General features: G+C 38.7%; 1 protein-coding gene across 4 annotated transcripts in view; it reads left to right on the forward strand.

Annotated features, from left to right (window-relative positions):
- The first annotated feature begins 912 nt into the window (after positions 1–912).
- nfat5b (nuclear factor of activated T cells 5b) overlaps positions 913–21,010 on the forward strand; it is a 34,961-nt gene continuing 14,863 nt past the window's right edge. The window contains exons 1-2 of one of the 4 annotated variants that reach the window (XM_051378992.1): positions 913–1,205; positions 18,917–19,042. In XM_051378992.1, coding sequence (XP_051234952.1) covers positions 1,133–1,205; positions 18,917–19,042 — 199 coding nt within the window. In that variant the 5' untranslated portion in view covers positions 913–1,132. Of the gene's footprint in view, positions 1,206–15,377; positions 15,495–18,910; positions 19,043–20,728; positions 20,792–21,010 lie in introns of those variants that run through there. The other 3 variants (XM_051378993.1, XM_051378994.1, XM_051378995.1) reach the window with 3 other exon arrangements.

The following is a 21,010-nucleotide window of genomic DNA, read 5'->3' on the forward strand; positions in this document are numbered from 1 at the left end:
AACGTCAACCTCTTCTGCATTGTCACCCTCATTTTTTTTACTACCGCTGTAACTTTTTAGGGTTCAGGTTTTGTGTTTACATTCATGATATGGAGGTAAATAATCTGTAACAGAAAGAGATATTAATCACTAAATGTAAAGGTCCAATGACAATAAATGCCTGCTGCAGAGCAGTAGGGATGGGTCGGCTCACACAGGACAAAGAGCGAATACACTGCTTGGTTCTTAGTGAGGTGCTGTTGGCCTACTGTGGCTCAACAAGGCTGAGCTTTAACCTTTTACATTTGATTAAGGCACAAAAATGTGTAGCAGGTTCTTAGTCTGAATTGAAATAATAGTCTAGTAATTTTAATGTAATACATTTTTGTTTGGTTTGTTTTAAAATGTAGACCCTGTTATGGTACAGATCTATTGATTGATTGATTGATTGATTGATTGATTAATAACTATAACTATAACTAACTAAAACACACATACAATGACAGATGCAAGAGACAGAGATAAAAAAAACTGTAGAATAATAGTGTCACAGTAATACAAGTACAAAAGTATGTTACAGTATATACTGGTATTTAATAATACAGAGGTATGAGACCTTAGTACTACAGAGATACATATATTTACAGTAGATAAGAGACCATGTAAATCATATTCAAATTTAAAAAATTCTTCATACATCTCATAATCATATATTTTTCCCCTTATTGAACAGATTCCACAATCATATAAACATCTTCATGCAGTTAAACATATGGTGCATTATTGAGCAAGAACAAAAAATATATAAAAAAGGAAAAAAAAGAATAAAATAAATCCTCCTCATAATACTCATGATGAATAATCCCGACGTAATGTGCGTATTGCGTACTTCTGTGTGGGCGTGGCTCACAGCTCGGGTCGTCTGCTGACAACAACATGAGTCGTGGAGGCGGACCGAGGGGGGCACTCAGCAGGCAAGTGACGGCGGAGACGGTTAACCAGCTCTAAGGACAGGGTCAACTGAAGTAGCTAAAGTTGTCTGAACACAAGTTTTAAGTTTTTTTTCTGACAGTCAGAGAGAAAATAATATCGTCCAGCGACGTAACGCTGCATCTGAGTGAGGGTGTCCGGTTTCCCAGTCTGAGGGATTGCGATGCCCTCTGACTTTATCTCCCTTTTCAGCGGGGACCTCGACCTGAATTCTCCCAGATCCTTATACTCAAAAGGTAATTACAGCTCCTATATACATATATATATATATATCTGTTTGTCGCACCTGTTTAAGTTTCCACTCTGTTGTTGTAAGTTTGTGAATGTGTGTTTAACTTATCCACCTACCTGTGTTTGGTCGTAAGTGTTCATGTGGTGGCGTTCAGCCCCCCTTCAGTGTCATTCATCTCGAAACTGCCTCCTGTCACATGCCTGATAATATCGTGGAGGCAAGTACCTACACGCCAAGGGTGTCCTTCAGCTTTTATTCTGGTAAGAGGCGCTGGGTTTTGTTTCCTGGAAGTGGGTGAAGTAGTTTTTATTTATTTTTTATTTCTGTTTTTCAAACTGAAGCCCTCAGCAGCTGCATGCACACCGGTCAGACCAGTTTACTTTCCCCCTGCCAGCTGAAAAGCAGTGCTTTCTATTTTCTGTGGGTGGTTTGAATAGGCCACCAGTGCCCCCCCCCCAACCCACCCACACCAGCCCCCCTGAGGCACCACACATGCACTAACACTGCCCATGAGTGTGGAGCTGGTGGGCCCATAAACATAGACTCTGTCATCATTAGTATGGGAGCCCTCGGGCAGCCCTCAGGTAGAATAACTGAACTCATGAGAGCAGGTGTAAGTCTGGAGAAGAAAGAAAGGATTATGTGTACTGTAGCATGTTAAGTCACACAGTAAAGGTAGTAAAATTTAAGAGTTTATCCATTAAATGATTTCTGCTCAGACACGTATATGGAAATATGTTCATTTGCCTCATACCAGCAGTAGGAAAAGTGAAAAGTTTTTATGTGTTTAGCTGACAGTGCATCCACCATGTGTGCAAAGCAAGAAAATTGAGTTTTGAAGACGATGTCAATATTTGAAATTTTTAAAATAATCACCAATCTGTTTCCGCTTTGACAGTCTCCTCCATCAGTAGCAACAGGACGCTCTACACTGCAGTTTATTTTAAAGAGGGTCGTCTCATGTTGAGGACAGCCCTGAATATACTTCCATTAAAGGACCAGTGTGTAGGATTTACTAGTGGTGAAGTTGCAGATTGCAAAAAACTGAATGCCACTGGCAACTACAAGTGTGTAGGAGACGGTGGCCACGGTGGTTTGTCCATTCTGGGCTACTGTAGAACAAATAATTAATTTTTTTAATCAACTGATTGGAGAGAAAGAAAATGCTATTTCTTTTTTTAAGATCAGTTTTATTCTTAAAACTTTGACTCATCAGAAAACCTGCTATATGTAGAGTCTTATAATTTCTTGTGCACCGTATAAATCAGCTGAAATTCCTTTGAGGTCCAGACCAATTGTAACTTGTTCTTAAGCTAGCTTGTTTGCTTACTAATCACACTATTGTGTGTTTATGTCAGCATAATTGACTGGACTGTGTGTGAGAGGTAAAGTTAAGTTAGTCTTGCATCTCGCCGACAAGGCCAACTCCACCCCCACCCGCCGTTGTCAGTAGGATTGCCCTTTTGGTTGCAAAGGAAAATAATAATAAAAAAAGTTGTTCCACATTATGGACATAACATGAAGTAGATTGTAGTTCCATAAGTTCTGTGTTTTATTGGGTTGTTTTGTCAGTTTGGTTGTTTTTTCATGAAGCTACATTGGACAGCTAAACCACAATGTGGGATACATATTTTTAGCATGCAAGTAGTCCAGGGAATACCACGGAAAAACCACTCACTGTAACAATGGCACTCAGGATAGGAATGCTAGTCATACTACCTCTTGTGGCTGGTAAAGGACTGCGGGTTAATGGACATCATAAAATGTCTTCCCATCAGTGTCACATCAAAGGAATGTTATGGCTTTCCCATAAGTTCTGTCAAACCCCGGTTAACAATTGTAAGACCACAGATCTCAACATAGTTTTGTTTTTTTCATATTGACACCACCAAAGCCTGGTCAATCATTAACTCTCTGGCTGCTCTGTGTGTAAACCCGGGCTTAAATAGCACTCTATTAATATTGACTCTGCTGTGTTAAGCAAACTTAGCGGCATGCGCTTAAAAATACTTGATTGCCTTGAAAGCTTGTTGATATCTGATGATGAAAGACAAAATACTTTAGAGGGAAAACATCTTAAAAATAAGGAAAAGAGTATATGGAGTTCATAAATGTGCTGTTGTATTAGGCTAGTGTCTTTTCTATCATAAAGATCAATAGGTGGACTCTTGATATAATTAACTCATGACTCAGCAGTCTTGTGAAGTTGTTCATTTTAAACGTCACAAGGATTTAGTGTTTTGAAGACATCCAGAACATTCTTTACGTGGCTGTCTTCATCTTTTTAACATCAACCCCAACCTGTTCTGCATACTTAAGACTTTAGTCAGTTTAGTTTGCTCGGTTATTTGCCAGGTGTCACAAAGGAAGCAACCATGTGACCATTCTCGACATTGTATTGGTTTCTTTATTTGTGTATTTCCATTTTTGAAGGCATATTGTGAAGATTTTTCCCATGCCATGATGATCCATTTGCATAATGCATGCTCAACCAGCCAACCCAGGATGAGACACCAATATGAGCCTCATAAATGACAAGAATATAGTACTTTGAATCTAGATACTAGCAATAGTACTTCAGTTCTTGTGGAGTCCTTGATCATGGTTTGGTTCATATTCTTGTTTAAGAGTAACGTTTCAGTGCGAGTTTGGTACAGCAAGTTGGAAAAATGCCCAAGGATACGTTTCTTTTCATCTGGGTAATGTTGTTGGTAAATGTGCACTAGCATAATTATGTCGTGTTAACATTCGAATACCGTACAACGGTGGACCCACACCGACACACTGTCCTGGTTGCAGTTTTAAGGACAGATGTGGGTCTGAACTCGAGCTTGTGAACCTTGGTTGCGCATTATGTGCATCAATCTACATACCTTGTAGTCTACATGCACTGGACCGTGACCCCCATACAGTGACAGTACGACATTAATACACAAACCATCGAAAGCCATTGTCAACCAGGGGACTTGGGTTCTGGCTCTCAGGCTCCTCGGTCATGTATAAATGCTGAACTTGGGTTTTCTGAAGTTCGTCATCAGGACCGTCTGTCTACAGTGCCTCAGTGTAGTGTTGGCAATGTGTTTCATTCAAACTCTCTTGCTCCTGCTTCCCCTTCGGTAAGCCCGGCCGAGGAAGAGACGCATATTATAGCCCCTAAAACATTTGCCAAATGTGAATAATGTGAATAATGTTACTAGACATACATTTCTCTTTTATTCAGTGTGTTCAGATACATGGATTCATTGTGTGTGTGTGTGTGTGTGTGTGTGTATCTTGACCAAAACGAATGTAATGATGCAAATTACTCACACCTCCTTACCTTTTTCTAAATCTCTTCGATTAATCATTAACACTAACCAAACCTCAGTAAAAAGACTAATCAGGCCCAGGTCACAATATCACCTCCTCTGGTATTTACTGCACACTTGTGACTTGTTTTGGCCACGGCAAATCAATGTATGAGTGGTTTAACCTGTTGCACCTGAATCTGATCCTGAAGTGTTCATTTTATGTGTTATTTTTTTCTCATTAGTGTTTTCAAAGTGACTTCTGATAAAATGTGTTAATCCTCTGCTGCCCATTTGTGCTTCTACTATTTTTACACTCAATACATAGTTTATTCTGCACATAAAAGCTAGTGTCAGTAATTTTGGGATCTTAAAAGTCCGACAACAACGTGAAAAGAAAGTCTGACAAAAGTTGGTAAAACACCCAAAATGATATGTGTAAAGAAAAATTGAAAATATCCAAAATTGTATTCATAGAATATAATATAATAACATTATTACTAAAATATATGAAAATTAGTACTAAAATATCAAAGAAAATATACTGTACAACACTTTAAATCTTTGCTGTCATTTGGTATTCTTAATTTATTTAATCTAATTTATTAATTACTATTGTTTTGGTGATATTAGTGCGACATCATGAAATACATATTTGGACTTGCAGCATGACAGTTTTACATACACATACACAATAGTGCATGCACTATGTAGTGCACCTTTGATAGAATTTATGATCCGAAGTCAGGATATCAACAAATACATAAAACAGGTTTGTTGCCTAGTTTTCCAGTTTGCCAGACACGTTCTTTTGTGATAAGTGTAGCAGACCTTTGTGTCCTTCTTCAGGTTAACAGGTCAGTTGTGTTTATGAAATGTAAGCAGATCTTTGCTTACCCTGAAGCAAACGCACATCAGCCGTTGAATGGAGTTTATTTTCTGATAATGTTGCTGTGGAGCAGGGTATCACTTAGAAAAACTACAGTGGTGTACAAAGTGTAACAAGATGCCATTTATCTTGAGGCAGCACTTTTGCTGTTTGTTTTATTTCTGTGTCAAGCTGGATTTCTGCTTCTCCATCTAAGCGTTTCAGTGTTTCTACTGTAGTGTCTCCGGCATATGGATTGATTTGTAGTCCAGCATATAGGTTTTCTGTTTATTTATCTGTAGGTGATGTTTTCTTCACAAGCCAAAATGGAGAAGAAAATATGCATTTACAGATTTAGCTAGTTTAATGTTGACACAGTCGCTTTCTTGTCTGAAGGAGGAGTGCAGGATGCCATGATACCTAATGCTTTTGCTTACAATCATCTTGTGGAGGATTTCTAACGCTCTTCTGTGAAAAGCCCAAAGCACCTGTGAGATCTAACATCCACCCCTTGTGTTTCTCTCCGGAGCAAGATGATTCTGAACTAAGACATTAAATATTAAGTGTGGTGAATCTTGGCTAGCAGGAGTCTTTCCATTGGCAGATTAGAAGCAGCAGTTAAGGTGTCAGGAGCTCATAACTCGGCTGTACACACCATGTTTGACGCTGCCAGGGTATTTCTTGGCTGAAATGAAGGAAAAGGTGGCACGTAAAGTGGGACCTATTGAACTGTCATTTATTGTCATTCTTTATTGGAAAAGTAAAAATTTTTCCTCTACCAAAGCCTAAGTACATGTGTGAGGTCCCTTCAGCTTTCCTGTCCTAAACAGGAAACACTGTAATGTAAATAATCTAATAAATAAGAATAAAACGATTTGGTGTCAAAACACGTTTAAATAATGAGATCAGTTCACAATATAGTCAAATAGCATGTTTTTTCATAGACTACTTAATTTACCACCCAAAGCAAATCTTTATTCTTACTGCATGGTGCTTTTAATGAATACTGAAAGACCAGAAACTAGAACACCAGCTTCATGTAATCCAATATAGCAGCCTTACAATAAACCCTCCCTTTGTGAAGCTTATCATATTCAGTTTTTGTTGAGACTGTGCCAGAGAGGTGTTGCCTCAATGCTTTGGTCTTTTTCAAGGCTGAATATTGTGGTTTTGTATTGTTTGGTTGTAATATACTAAAGTAAGCTTCAAATTGAAATTGGTTGACCTTTAACACCCGTACTCTCGACTCTCCCCTTCCTTCCACAGCAGTTGCCCTATATTCAGTCTACTTTCAGACTTTACAAATCTATTGCGTCTTGTTCGTAATGTGAGTTATGCTGTTAATGTCCAGCCGTAACTAGCTCATGTATCATCCTACTAAGTTGTAATTTTTCAACAGCACCCTAAAGTGATTCTGCATTGAAATTACAGCTGGCAGTGATGCATTCGACAAATGGATGAGTCACCAAAATATCAGACTTTGACACAGGAGACTGCTGTTCATTTCCCAATCCTAACCAACAACGAAACCTTAATGACATGTTTATTATTGTAACCATGCCATTGAAGGTACCCTACCCTTAACGGAGTAGTTATTTTAACCCAATATTTCTTTTGTAAAGGCTTTGGAAGCCGCTGACAGAGGGGGCAGATCAGAATACACTTGAACGACTATGTGTCGTTCTAGAGGACACGGACAAACAATGTATTTTTTGTTTAATTTGGAGGACTTGCAACTAATTTTGTCTGAAAATCACTCCAAAACATACAGATATTCTATTTACTATATATACGACAAAGAAAAGCATTAGATTCTCACATCTGAGAACTTGGTACCTGATTTGCCTAAATTTCCGCAGTCACCATCATCTTTTCTAAATCTTAACACGTTTCTCCTAAATGAAGGCAACTGGCTAAGATAATCATCTATATTAGATTATAAGGTGCATGGAATAATGGACTTTTCTTTGTTTCAACATTGGCATTATATAATAGCTATCGGCCGTCCCATTCTCTAAATATCAGCCATTGAAAAACCCATATTGGTCAACCACTAATTGAGACCATAAACCAACTATGGAAATGTTAACTGAGGTAATAAATCAAGTGAGAAGTACGGTCATTTTCTCATAAGCGCACTCCTTTAACCAACAAGTGGAGTCGCCCCCTGCTGGCCATTAGAAAGCATTCAGGTTTAAGGCACTTCGCATTGGTTCCATCCACCTATTACACTGTCTACATTTACATGACAAGGTCTCCTAGAGGCACATACAGAGAGGTATTTCATAACCTTTTCAAATGCTGTAGTCAAATAATCCATCCTACAGCCCAACATTTGTGGTATCTCAATATCCTGTGTTCTCGTTTCTTTTTTCTGAGTCATCGGCTGCTTCCTTGGCAGACTGGCAGGGTTGAAATGAACAGAGGCACCGGACTGGCTGATTTCCCCCTGCATCCTGTCATTGTTGGTATTCTTTCTCGCTGTCATTATTGAAGTGACGGTAAAGGGTTAGGAGAGATGCCTGGTAGGGCCGAGACCAGGAGAGCGGATGACAGATTGTCGTAGTGGAGGAATTCGGTCCGCTTAAAGGCAGAAGTAGCACCAGTGTCTTTTCTTTGTTGACTTGTAAGGTGATCTCCATTATCAAAATGGTACTGTATTGTTCGGAAAAACAATACACATACATAGACTGCATCAACTTTCACTTGAATTGTCCAATTTTTCCAAAACATATGTCATCAGAATCAAAGTGCAGAACCTTCCTATGCCGGTTTTATATTACTACTAAGTCTAAAAAGTACAAAAGGTGTGAGGAAGTTTTGAGGACACTTCTCAGACTACAGGCAGCCGCTCCGGTTGATAATAAGCTGATTAAAAGATGAAAAGTTAAAAGGATTCAACAATGAGACTGAAGGACTATTTCACACTGAAGAAGGCATAGCAGAAATATCCGTGCATTTTCCTCTGTGCTGAATTTTGACATTCAAGCCTGAATAAAAGGAAAAGAATCAGGTTGGTTTTGGATGTACAAACCCTTTTTGGCCCAGTTCTCTTTTTCGCCAGTGGTTCGTTCTACGTTATTAATTCTGAATACCCTTATTGTTTCATGTAATTCACAGAATTGCATTGAGTTTTGAAACCAAATCTGTTAGATAAAACAACAGTGTTACGAGTGCAAGAAGAGTATTATGACATAATGAACTATATAATGCTTGGAAACCATTAAAAAAAATAGATCTATGTATATATGTTTTATGAGAATTAATCCTGAAAGCTGATTAAAAGTTGTTTTCTCAAGTTAAACTCTGTCAAAATAGGTGAATCACTTCCTAAAAACCTCACTAGAGCATGGAAGCTGGTCACAAGGTCACTAACTGCATATTTTTTTTGAAACCTTTAAAATATTCAGTAGCTGCTGGAGGTCTGTAACTCCTGACTGCATTATAGTCCTTTTAACATTGGGTAAAGTTGCCCTTCCATAGTTTGAGTTAACAAAGGTCACATTTGCTTCCACCCCCATGCAGTTTCTTGCCTGGGGACAAGTCAAGGCAAGTCAAGGTGAACTAGGCCTCTAGCTTTACATACTGTACATTTATGTAGATAATTGTCACTTATGCCAATGTTACTTTTATCCCTTTCTTGCATTCATTGAAGTCATGAGCTGTAACTTGTTATTGTTTATTTTAATTATGAATGAGTTTTTCATTTGTCATTGTATTAGTATTAATAGCATTATATTGTGTTAGTACTGGTAGCCATGGTCTGCCTCCCTGTTGCCACTCCTTCATTTATCAGAGTTTGCCAAAGAGTTTCTTTTTGATGAGTTAAATCAGACGTGATCAGCAGAAATTGCGATATTCATCTCTCATCGTCTCAGCAAGCCACAACCTGCTCGAATAGAAATTTGAATTTTTTTCCTTTTCATGCTTGATATTATTTACTCAGCATGTATTCTGACATAAATCCTGTCAGTATGTGGTACAGAGGCATAAATCAAGCATGGAGACATTTTTACTTTGATGACATGCACATCCAAAGAAGTGAAGAGAACAATGGCTGCTTATAAAGCTGCACACCTTATAGGCTAGCCGCTCTTAAAATGACTTTTTTTTTTATTGCAGAATGTGTTTTGAGCAATATAAAAATCTTCCAACAGGAGCTGTATCATTTACATTTTTACTTGACCAGACAGTAACAGGAATCTCACTCAGATCTGCTTGTGGTAACCCCAAAACAAGTTTTATTATTATTTATTTATTTTCAGTGGAACAGTCTAACAAACAGAACACTTTTGTGGTTGTCGTTTTTGCTGATCACCTTTTTGCAGCCTGCTGTGGTTTTTCCTGACTAATCGGTAGCTCCGGAAGATGAGCTTAAGGGACGCATTGTCATAAATCTGTAAATGGCAAGTCTTGAAGAAATGAAACTTGAAACGAGAATAGAAAGATTGTACAGTATGTACACGCTCTAAAGGGGAAAGTTTTGCTAAGCCTGAGCAGACCTGCTGCTTTTTTGTTTAAGGCTGTGATTGTTTTGAAATGGCTTCTCGCTTTACAAAATTTTGGCGTTAGGTTTCTGGTCCTACTGTTCTATTCTGAGTGCCTCAAGACTCAGCATACACTGAAAGGGTCTGTTTGTGTATGTTGACCCTATGCCCTTTTATCTGTTTATTCCCACTTTCTTATCAATTGAGTCAACAGCCTCCATCAGAAATCAGTCCGCAAGCCAGGTTTCCAAATGTAGATCTCTGTGCCACAAGCTATTTTTAAATAGTGTTTTCTGTGATTGTAGATGCACTGTGCAAATGAAGACTTTGAGCATGTTTCTCGATCATCTGCTCACAGATTTTGATTGTATTTCATGAGTTATTTTGTGAACAGTCACAGGGCCATCGCATTTCCCTGTTTATGTATGCTGGACTCTTTCTTTTACTCCCGTAGTCATTAGCATTTTTCACCCTATTATATTCCATGTTATCTGGCTAGACAGGTATCACTCATGTCTGTACATTAGTAAAGCTCTCACTTAGCTTAGCACAAATATTGGAAACAGGGAAACTGTTAGCGTGGCTCTGTCCAAAGGTAACAAAATGTGCACCTCTAAAGCTCACTGATTAATATGTCTATATCTGTACGAAAACCAAAGTGTAAATCGGCAATGTGCCATGGTTGCCTGGCAACTGCTCAGAGCCAAGAAGTCACATAACCCGTAAAATTGTTGTTTTTACACTTTGGTTTGTATGGATTAAACAAGACAAAAATAACAGGTTGATAAAATAGTCTTAGAGGTGCTGGTTGGTGTATTATGTTACATTTGGACAGAGCCATAGCTAGCTGTTTCCCCTTATGTTATGTGCTAAGCTAAGCAAACTGGCTGCTGAGTGTAGCTTAATATTATATATAACGTTACTGTACTAGAGGAGTTGAAATTAATCAAATAATCGATGCATCGCGATACAGACATGGACGATATGCTGCATCGCTGCAGTGGCCGACCATAATCGATTATAACGCAATGATGTCGCTCGTTAATTTTAGGGCCGTAGCATAAACATTCGAATGAAAAATAACGTTCTCAGTAGACCATTTTTTGAGGGTCTTGGTCTTGTCTCGGAATCAAGGGCATTTTTACAAGGTCTTGTCTCGGTCTCGGACTGGGTGGACTCTGGTTTTTTTGACGAGACCGGTCAAGACCACCGCCAGTGGCGGACTGGCCATCGGAGCACCGGGACATTTCCCGGTGGCCTGGCCGCCGAATTGGCCCGCCCGATGGTTGTTATCAAAGGCTCGGTTCGGGTCGCGCTTGATATTTAAATAAACAATCCATCGTACGGCTCATTAGGGTCTGAAGCTCACACAGACTGAGCAGCAGCGTTGGGCACAAACACACCCCCCTTCTCTTTTTCTGAGGATCTCTGTCACAGCACTGCAGGCACACACACACACACACACACACACACACACACACACACACACACACACACACACCAAGGTGCACCCCTGCCACCCTCCTCTCTCCTCCCTCACCTGTAGTTCTATATGCTTGAAAAATACAGCGAGATCGACAGCTGTGTGTGTGTGTGTGTGTGTGTGTGTGTGTGTGTGTGTGTGTGTGTGTGTGTGTGTGTGTGTGTGTGTGTGTGTGTGTGTGTGTGTGTGTGTGTGTGTGTGTGTGTGTGTGCTGTCTGCTGTGTTCAGACTGTTAAATAAAAAAAGATTGTTTACTAAGATCTTACTAATTGTATTTTTGGATGAAAACAACCATATGAAGTAAAATAGAAAACTGTATTATATTGAACTATACAGTATCATAATGCATTCCGTCAAGTCAAATATCCTATATGGCTTTAATAGAAAAATGTATTTGACGCATCGTGATGCATCGAGGAATCGAATCGAATCGAATCACTGACATGATAATCGTAATCGAATCGAATCGGGAGATCAGTGACAATTCACACCTCTATACCGTACAGACAGAAAAGCAAAACAATCAGCTTCATTATGATAAAATTCCAGTTAATATTTATGTGTGCGGTTAGCATGGCAGCTTGGTGATGTCATACTGTGTAGTGTATGCGTGCGTCATTGCCAAATGCTCTTCCTGTTGCCTCAGCATGGTTTTCCTGTGAGCCAGGCAGAAATCCCTGGGTTGGCACATCAAACGCTTCATTGAACAGTTCTATTATTCTGTAGGTTGTTCATATCTGTGTATTTGAGGTTGGGGTCATCTCTGATTCAGAAGAAAGCAGGCAGTTTCTTGAGGCCTGATTTCATTGAAGTGTAGAAGTTAAGCACGTTCCAGTGTCTGTATGTAAGGGTGGCATTTTTTGGCGAGTGTGCATGTTCGTGAGCTTGCGTATGTGTGTGTTGTCCTCTGTAAATAGTTTGAATTCCACAGCTTTCTGAAGTCATGCTTTCATGTTAAGCTCAGTGTCTGTTTCATCTTTTCAAGTCCAATGGTAAACACAGAGTCAAAGGTAAATGTGCTGTAGAGCATTATTTGAGCCAGAATTTGACTTTATTATTCACTCCCAAATAATACACAGTAACACTGACTCCATTGCACTGCTGTAGCTGCAGCAACTTGTAGCTGGGTGGTTTGGCCCACACAAGAGCCTCAGTGGCCTGCTTTGTAAAGTCAGGATAGTGGTGGTTGTTTGTTGAAAGCAAGTCATGTAAACTGATGCCTGGAGGTCGTTCCTGGTCACTTAAGGATTAGCTGCACTGAAAGAGCTACATGCCACAAACTCTGAGCCTGGTGTGACACAATTGATCTGAAGCCTGGCTGACCTTCACTTTTTCAGATGACTGTGTTAAAAAGAAGAAAAACAACCTGTGAGCATTAAGAACTCAAAGGTTATTGGGATTGCAGGGAGTAATAGATACAATATTAAATGTAAATGTTTCTGGACAAAGTGGAATCAACTATTTTCTCTGTGTCACTACCAATCTTTTATGAGCACATTTTTAAGGGTAGCTGATATAAAATATATATGGTTTCCACCACACCGCCAAACTTCCACCACACTCCTCATTTGTTTTTGACTTAAAATATATTTTTCAAATACAGTCATTCTTTGCTTTGGTGTTTCTTGACTTGAAATTGACCTGTAGCTTGAACCAGGTCCAATGTAAATTTGCAGATAGATTTTCTACACAACTAAGACCCATATCAAATACAGATGCTCAAGGTAGAAATATTGCTATGGTCTCTCTGACACTTAAACCTGATAACGTAATTGTTTTAAACATTATCTCATGATATCCACTGATGATCATTCTCAATGTCTGGTTAAAGATTGTTCCCCTAATCTTCTGACCTGTTTTTGGAGGTTGCTTGCTGCTGCAGTTAAACAATAAAAAAATGTGCAGTTGTGATACTGTAGCTACAACTAATATTCATCAGGTACAGGCGGTACATTACACAGGCGCAATAACTGTACTTTTACCTGTCCTCTCTACGCGAGAGTGATAATTCTCGTCTTTTTCCTCATCAGTTAAACATTTTATCAAATACAATGATGGTGTCATGATCCTTCCTGAACGCAATAACTACCACTGTAAGACTTTTCTTTCAACATGTTTGAGTCATCATGTCTGATGGTGCAATCATTCGGGACTAAGTGACTGCAGTCTGCAGTCATAATGAAGGTTGTGTGACCTGTATTCCTCTTGGGGCTGATATTTGTTGGTTTTGTTTATGCAGAGTAAAGAATGTAGGTCAAACAATTAAGCAGTAGAAAATGCGGTATGCCGTATATACAGCTCTACTGTATTTATTCATTAAATTTTAACTTTTCAGCTTTCATTATCTGTATTGACCTACAGTAAAATGATATAAAACCCTCTATGCTCAGATAATCTGGTTTGACTATGACTCATAACTTGTGACTATGATGGTGGTGAAACAGATGTTGATTACTTTTAACAGCTAACACATGATGATGAAGGTTCCCAACTTACGTTTGAATCATGCAAAAAACTAATGAATGATGCATTTATGAAATAGCAACTCATGTGGCTCAAAATAAACAAATGATCAAGGTATGTTTACGTAAATATAAAAAAAATGTATGAACATTAAATATGCCCATTCTGGTGCACCCAGTTACAAATGTTTCTTCTTGAATGTTTCCTTAGTGTTTGGTCATTTGAAACACTACATGAAGGGAGGAAATGTGGGGATAATAGTCAGGAAGAGTTGCATTGGCAGCATTGCAGGCAGGCCCGTGCATTAATTAACATGTCATCACATTACCTGCAATTGGCATATGTCAATGGACAATTGTTTATGGCCGATGCTACAAGTTGTTGTCATAAGTTCAGGCTTTTTTTTTGCATGCTGCCTTTCCCATCCCATGTGACCGCAGAAGTAACGTCTGCTGGATGTTTTTACTTCATCACATACGCTCTCCTGACCTCACCTTTCAATCATGCTTTCATCATATTGTCACACCATTTTTACAGTAAGCATGTTCCTTTGACAAGTTTGTCTAGCTTGTAAATGTACACTCAGTTCCCAGTTTATTATGTACCCCTAGCAATAAACCCTGCCTTTGTGGAGGTTATAAACTTTTTGGTCATTTTTGAGGCGGAAGTTTGTGTTGCTGTTGGATTGGATTGTTTTATACAAGAGTGTGTTATATTAGAGGTGCTTCTAAGAGTTAGTCTACTTCTTGATTCTGTATATGTAACCAAATTAACCTCAGTATTGAAATATATTGATCCAATGGGATGGCATTTTCAGGATGACAATTGGTGGTTTAAGGAACATACACACACAAGAACACTGCACTAAAATAAAGTCATTAGTAATGTAGATATAATGATTGGCTCAGTGAGTCAGACAAGCTCAGGTTTGTGACACATTATGCATCATTTGACCAGAAATGTTGTTTCTGTATTTAAAAGTCAACATATTGTGATATATCAGTATCTGAGAGAAAATGTAACAGCAACAAACGTTTATGATAAGGATCCCTTAAATTCATCTTGCATCTTTCATGGCCAAAGTAGGCCTACTAAAAGCTGAACCTTTGCCAGCTACATTAATTAATGTATGACCTGAAGGTGAATGAATTTATAACTTCATTATCCATAAAGTGTTAAGTAGTTAATCATTACAATTGTGACTTGATTATTTATTAATATTAAACCAGAGTTGTGATATATCATACACTTATTAGATTAAGTTGACTCATGCAACAGCTATGCATTAATTAAGTATGAAAGATATACTTATATTATAAAGGGTATTATTTGGGGCATTACTGTTATTCTTTACTAGTAAGATGTTGTGACATTTTACAGAGATGATTCAGATTTTTTCCCCCACTATGTTGTAATGTTGTCCATTTAACATCCTGCACTGTTAATGCCTAGTTCTTCATTTGAGTTTGGATAATGGTGTTTTATTTTAAAATTTTCTCCACATTAATTCTCACGAGAGACGCAAAGGCTCAAAAGACTTGTCCCCTGATCTGTGTTGCTATGGAGTCCCTGGCAGCCTTCATGTAGGCTTGGCTGTAAACATTTCAGGGTTGTTGTACATGGTTTGCTGCAGGTGCCAGCCCCTTCACTGTTTTGTTTTTTTTGTTCTTCGCTGCTTGGAATAATGTCCAAATGTACTGGCAAGGTGAGCTTAATCTTATCTTACCCATCCCTTTTTGTTTAGTAGTATTCTAAGACGTTCAATAATATAATATCTACCTTGTGTGTATTTTTTCCACATAAGTAGGTTATTCTGTTGCTTCATGTCTGCTTGACAGGATTCCACATGACAATACCACTAACCTGTTGAGCAAGTTGTAGTACAGAGAAGGGTCTGGGAGCACAGTAAACAAAACAGAAAGAGTGAGAGAGGTAGGTTGAGTGGAGGAGGGGGACAGAAGGGGAGTTAAATCAGTCACTCAGCCAAAAAACCAGTGCCACGCCCCAGGTGCCAGGGCTAGTAGGAGCAAGCAGCAGGAATGTGAGGGAAATGAATGGGAGTGTAAGTCCTGCCATTCACATGGTGAGTGCTTTCTTTTTTCACCTTTAGGCTGCACTACTTACCATATAAACATATCACAATATATGGTGAGGGTATAAAGAGCAATAATATTTAACTGTTGACTCCAAAAATATATCTAACTTTATGTAGGCTTTCTGACGTGAATGTGGTTTGTTAGTTATTTGTGCGTTTGAACATGAGTGAAAACTAAATTTGTGAACCAGTTAATGAGAGTAGCCAAATTTCAGTTTAGTGGATATTTAACAAAATGTATTAATAGCATGAGTAGACCTGATCAAAACTAACCACATGAGCATGGTGTCTGTCAGTGTCGACATTTTTGGTCAGGCTTTAATCTGTTATTATGATGATCACAGACAGGCAGAAAATGAAAGGTTTTCCTCAGTGGTCTGCACAACATGACTGCAGTCTTAAGTTAAAATCAAAACATCACGTGGTGTGTGAGTCAGTTTATTTCCCAGCTAACGAGACTGACCTTCTTAATTTTCACATTTTCTCCTGCGTGAAAGGGACAGTGTTTTGTCTCATGTAAATAAAGAATTTCACTCTGTCTGCTTACAAGGAAACAAATGTGCAGCAAAATAAGAACTTTTTTCAGCATTTAAAGACGTCAAGGGACTGTGGAAACACTTTGAACAGGCCAGCCAGTGATTCGAGACCGCTGCTCTGAGAGAAGAGTACATATTTTCTGTCTGTGCGGTTGGCAATCTGTTTACTGGAAGGGTTGCTCACTCAGAGCACATGTTGCTGCATGTGCAGTCAGTCAGTGAGCCCCAAGAAGACTGTGGAGTTAAAGTGTAAATGGAGGGGCAAAGAAAGTGTTTTTGTGGAGGTGGTGGGGGGCATTTGTGTGCATGTGCATGCATGTGTGTCTGTGATTTTGTTTGGAGAACTTAGCAAATAACCAGTAAAACCACACTAGAACCCTGTGTGTATGTGTGGTTCAGTGTGAGTTATATGAGTTTACTGAGTCCAGATTTAAGCTCCCTTTCTGGGAACCAGCATTCCCTGCTCTTCTAAAGCGAGCTGTAAGAGACTGGAGGGCTTTGGGAATGAAGAGGCATGGGCTGGTTTCAGTATGTCCCAGGTTTGTCTATTGTACACAGCGAGTGGTAACAATGGGAGGGTTAAGTATCTGATATACACACCAAACCCTGGGACTCAGCTGCAAGTAATTAAAGCTGGCAGTTGGCAGAGAAGAGAGTCAGGCGACTGTAATGGCCGCTCTAAGTTCATACCATAATATTTGGATGATGAATCAGGCTGCTAGTAAAAGTGTTGTCATGCTGTTGACCCAAGGCTCTCTTCCCTCACCATGTCCTGTTGGCCCTGAGGGAGGCACAGAGAGGAGAGAAAAGGGCTTTGTACGACCCTGCCTGTTTGTAATGAGATCCGCTGTTTATTTGCTATGCCACAGCTTTTGCTTTTACCTTAATAATCTTGTCATCTTGTGCTTTTTTCCATTTGGTTCGGTCCTTGTCTAGATGTATTCGGAGCCCTGAGTTATGATTTTACCATTAATGAAATGGTCAGTCTTGAGTGAAGGTGTCCATAATCCATCAAGAGAAGAAGTAGCTTGGATAATAGCTTTCCACCTTAAGTAATGATTTTCAGTCGCGATTAACCAGCTGATCGTTTTAAAAGGTGAAAAAATATTGGAAATGTTCAACACATTTTCCCTTGATCCTAAAAGTATCCTCAAATGTCTTGTTTTGTTTGTCAATTTTGTTTACAGGTCACCACTTCTACTGCATATGTGAAAAAAGTTGTATAAGGTCTTTAGTTTCTCCACAGGGAACTGAAAGAAATCTGACAGATTTCCTTAAGTGATGTCACTTGAGTCAGTGTCAGTCGGGGTTGAAAACTCGGGGTGTGGAGTCATAAAGAAGTGAGCTTACCAGACCTCTGAATTTCCAACAGAACTGTAGGTGCAGGAGTTGCATTGTGGGTAGGGCTGCACAATATGATAAAAACATCATATTGTGATTATTTTGACAGATACTGCGATTCATAATTATGTGGGAATAATAATTTTTCTATCACAAAGTGAATTTTCACTAAAATAAAAGCTGTTAAAATCATGATGATGAGAAATTTGGGAGTCTGTACCAAACAATTGTTTTCTTAAACCTGTAGAACAAGATTTGTAGAACAGGAGCACTACAGTACTTCATTATAATGCTGTTTTGTCACACCTTTTACCTTTAACACAACATTACAGCGCTTTCAATTAGCATATTGCACTTGGCCATATTGCGATTTCGATAATGCTTCGATTAATTGTGCGGCTCTAATTGTGGGTAATGTAGGTGCAAGGTTTTAACAAGAAGAATGTGGGGAATAAAAACGATATCTGTGGTTGTATTGCATTGATTTTTATCCTTTTTTGTTATAGGAGTGCAATGCTAAACCCAACTATCCTGCGGTAGAATTAGTTATTGTTTCTTTAACTAGTAAAGATGGATTTTTGAATGAAGTTTAAAGTCATGATCAAAATCATCATCATAAGCAAGGTCACCACACATTCAATGTGATATGATTTTTTTCTCTACCTACTTTTTTTAAATGAAGGCCATCTTGGAGAGGATGAGCAACACTGTGGCATGTTTTTGGAATACAGTACGAGCAGCCGGCGGCAGAGTTTGTAAGAGATGTGTAAACCCGTTTGACATCTAAATGAGGCTGGAAATATCAAGCATTGTTCTCATAGACATTGCATTGTATTGTATTGTAGGTCTTTCCTTGTCACTTATCAGATTTGTTGCCAACCAGGTTACACCATGGGTATGCTCTTACAATTGCAGTTACAGTTGTGATGTAAAATTGTGGTACAACAATGTGTAACACTGTGATTACAACAGTAACACAAAATCAGGTTAAACAGAGAAATGGTATTTCTGGGGAAAGCATGACTCAAATAACAGAAAAGTGCAATTTACAGTAAATTGGTCATTGAGCTGACACATGATTTTCATTTTGCCATCAAAAGTTATGTCATGTTCCTGTTCCAATATGTCACCTCATCACCCTTCCTGTCCCAACAGAATCAGCGTATGACCTTCTTCCCAGAGAGCTGCAGTTGCCTTCCTTCACTCAGCAGAACCCAAAAGTCATGAGTCAAAAGAGCGGTGGAGAGGCAGGGCCTCCCCCTTCAGCAGCTGCAGCAAAAGGTAGGATCCTGCTCCTCTTGTGTTTATTTCTCCTCTGCGAGCAGGACTGATCATGCCCCACCCAAAAACAAAAACAAAACACAACTTGTGTAACAGTCTGTACCTGTGGGCAAACAAACACCTGCATACTGCAGGAAAGCCAGTCAGACAACCAGCCCACTCTGTAAAAGAAGAGCTGAACAGGGAAGTTGTGCCACTGAGGTTGAGTCAACTGAAAATCTGTACCTGTTGGCAGACTGTGAAATAGACAGTATGTTGTCGTCTCTTGCAGCAACAAATGTTGAAATGTAGGTCATGTATTGCAGGTATAAATAGTATTCAGAGCCCTCTGCCTCTTTCAAAACTTTTTTTTTGTGATACAGAATATAAAATAGATGAATGGTTCAACTGTACACAGTAACCAATAATGAAGAGAGGGCCCAACAAAGCTTATTATTTCACATTGAGGCATACTCAGCACAAAAGAATTCGTTTGTTTTTTCACTTTCTTAGAGAATTAGGAAGCTTTGAGTTGCTGTAATCGCATTGTTGACCATTTTTACTTCCAAGGTGGAGCTATTGTTCACAGGAGAAAATCATATTGGCAGAGGAACATAGTCCATAAATTTGATTTATCCAATATCTTGATCATTATGTGTGCAGTTTGGACAGATGGAAAAGGGTCACTCGCAACTTTTAAACCACTTCGGTTTGATGCTCTGAACCACACAAGTGTGATGATCAGATTTCAGATCTTTTCATCAGTCACTGGAAAAAGTTCCTGAAATGAAAACTGAAATGAGCAGTTGGAATGTCTGGTTTTATGCTGACATTAAACAATGCAAAAGCAGAAAACAAGATTAGCGTGCACTACATATACAAAGGGACAAACAGGTTTGAAGAATATTTAAAGAACCATCTTTAGTTCTTAGAAATCTCAGCATTTGCTTCTATCAGGAAAGTGTCGAGAAATGCTATTACCGCATCACATTTCCTCCCTTTTCCTTTGACCCTTCATATTTTTATTGTGCATTCTCTTCATACATAGTAGTGTCCAAACACAAAACTTTCCTCTGAAAAGCTACAGCTTAGCCACTCTCCCAACTGGCAAAAAAATAAAAAAACATCTTAGAACAGGTAGAGCAGTGGTATTAATGTTCTTTTCTTCATTTGCAGCACTGGTTTTTGCTCCTTTAAACTATTTCATGGCGCTCATGAAGCGAGTAGGGTATAATAAACACTTATAACCCACCTCTCAACATCTGTTATAGTATTGGATGTCCAACAGTTTGGGTTGCTGCTGTATGTTTTTGGTCTGTAATCATATATATATATATATATACATATATTTTTTTTTGTATTATGATACTTGGTCAAAATGACACTACCTCCGTACGTTTTATGTACCTCTTTTTCTTTCCGACTTTGTGTATTGCAAACTAACGAGTCACCAAACAATCCAGAATGTCAACAGCGGTCTAACTCCTTTTTACGATCTGCAACTTAACCAGACTTTTCCCCACTCTTCATCTAGTTCACTGTAACTATTTGAATGCTTTTGAAATTACAGTGTATGTCAGCATGCTGGAGCAACATTTTCTGACAAACAAAATACCCTGTGTTATTATTTTAATTTTTAAAAAATCTGAATACATTTTTACTGTACAGCTCTTATTGCTCATTCGCTGTCTCATTTTTATATTCCAGGAAGTTCCCTCTGAAGCAGGGAGTGTCTGCATATAAAATGGTCTGCAGTTCTCTGCTTCATAGGTCAGAAGCTTGTTTATTTTGTCTCTGTGGCTACGTTCAGTCCCAACGAAATTAACTTTTGTAGCAAAAAAAAAAAAAAAAAATTGAAAATAAAAGCTCCAATAATTGGCATGCTTCATATTGTACATATTATTGTTTTGAACTTCCCTCTCCATTTCAACATTTTGGCAAATTTGTCAGTCAGTTGAACATGAACAAAATGCTAGTGATAATGCTACA

The sequence above is a fragment of the Dicentrarchus labrax genome, unplaced genomic scaffold, assembly GCF_905237075.1.
Source record: "Dicentrarchus labrax unplaced genomic scaffold, dlabrax2021, whole genome shotgun sequence".
NCBI classification, from domain to species: Eukaryota; Metazoa; Chordata; class Actinopteri; family Moronidae; genus Dicentrarchus; species Dicentrarchus labrax.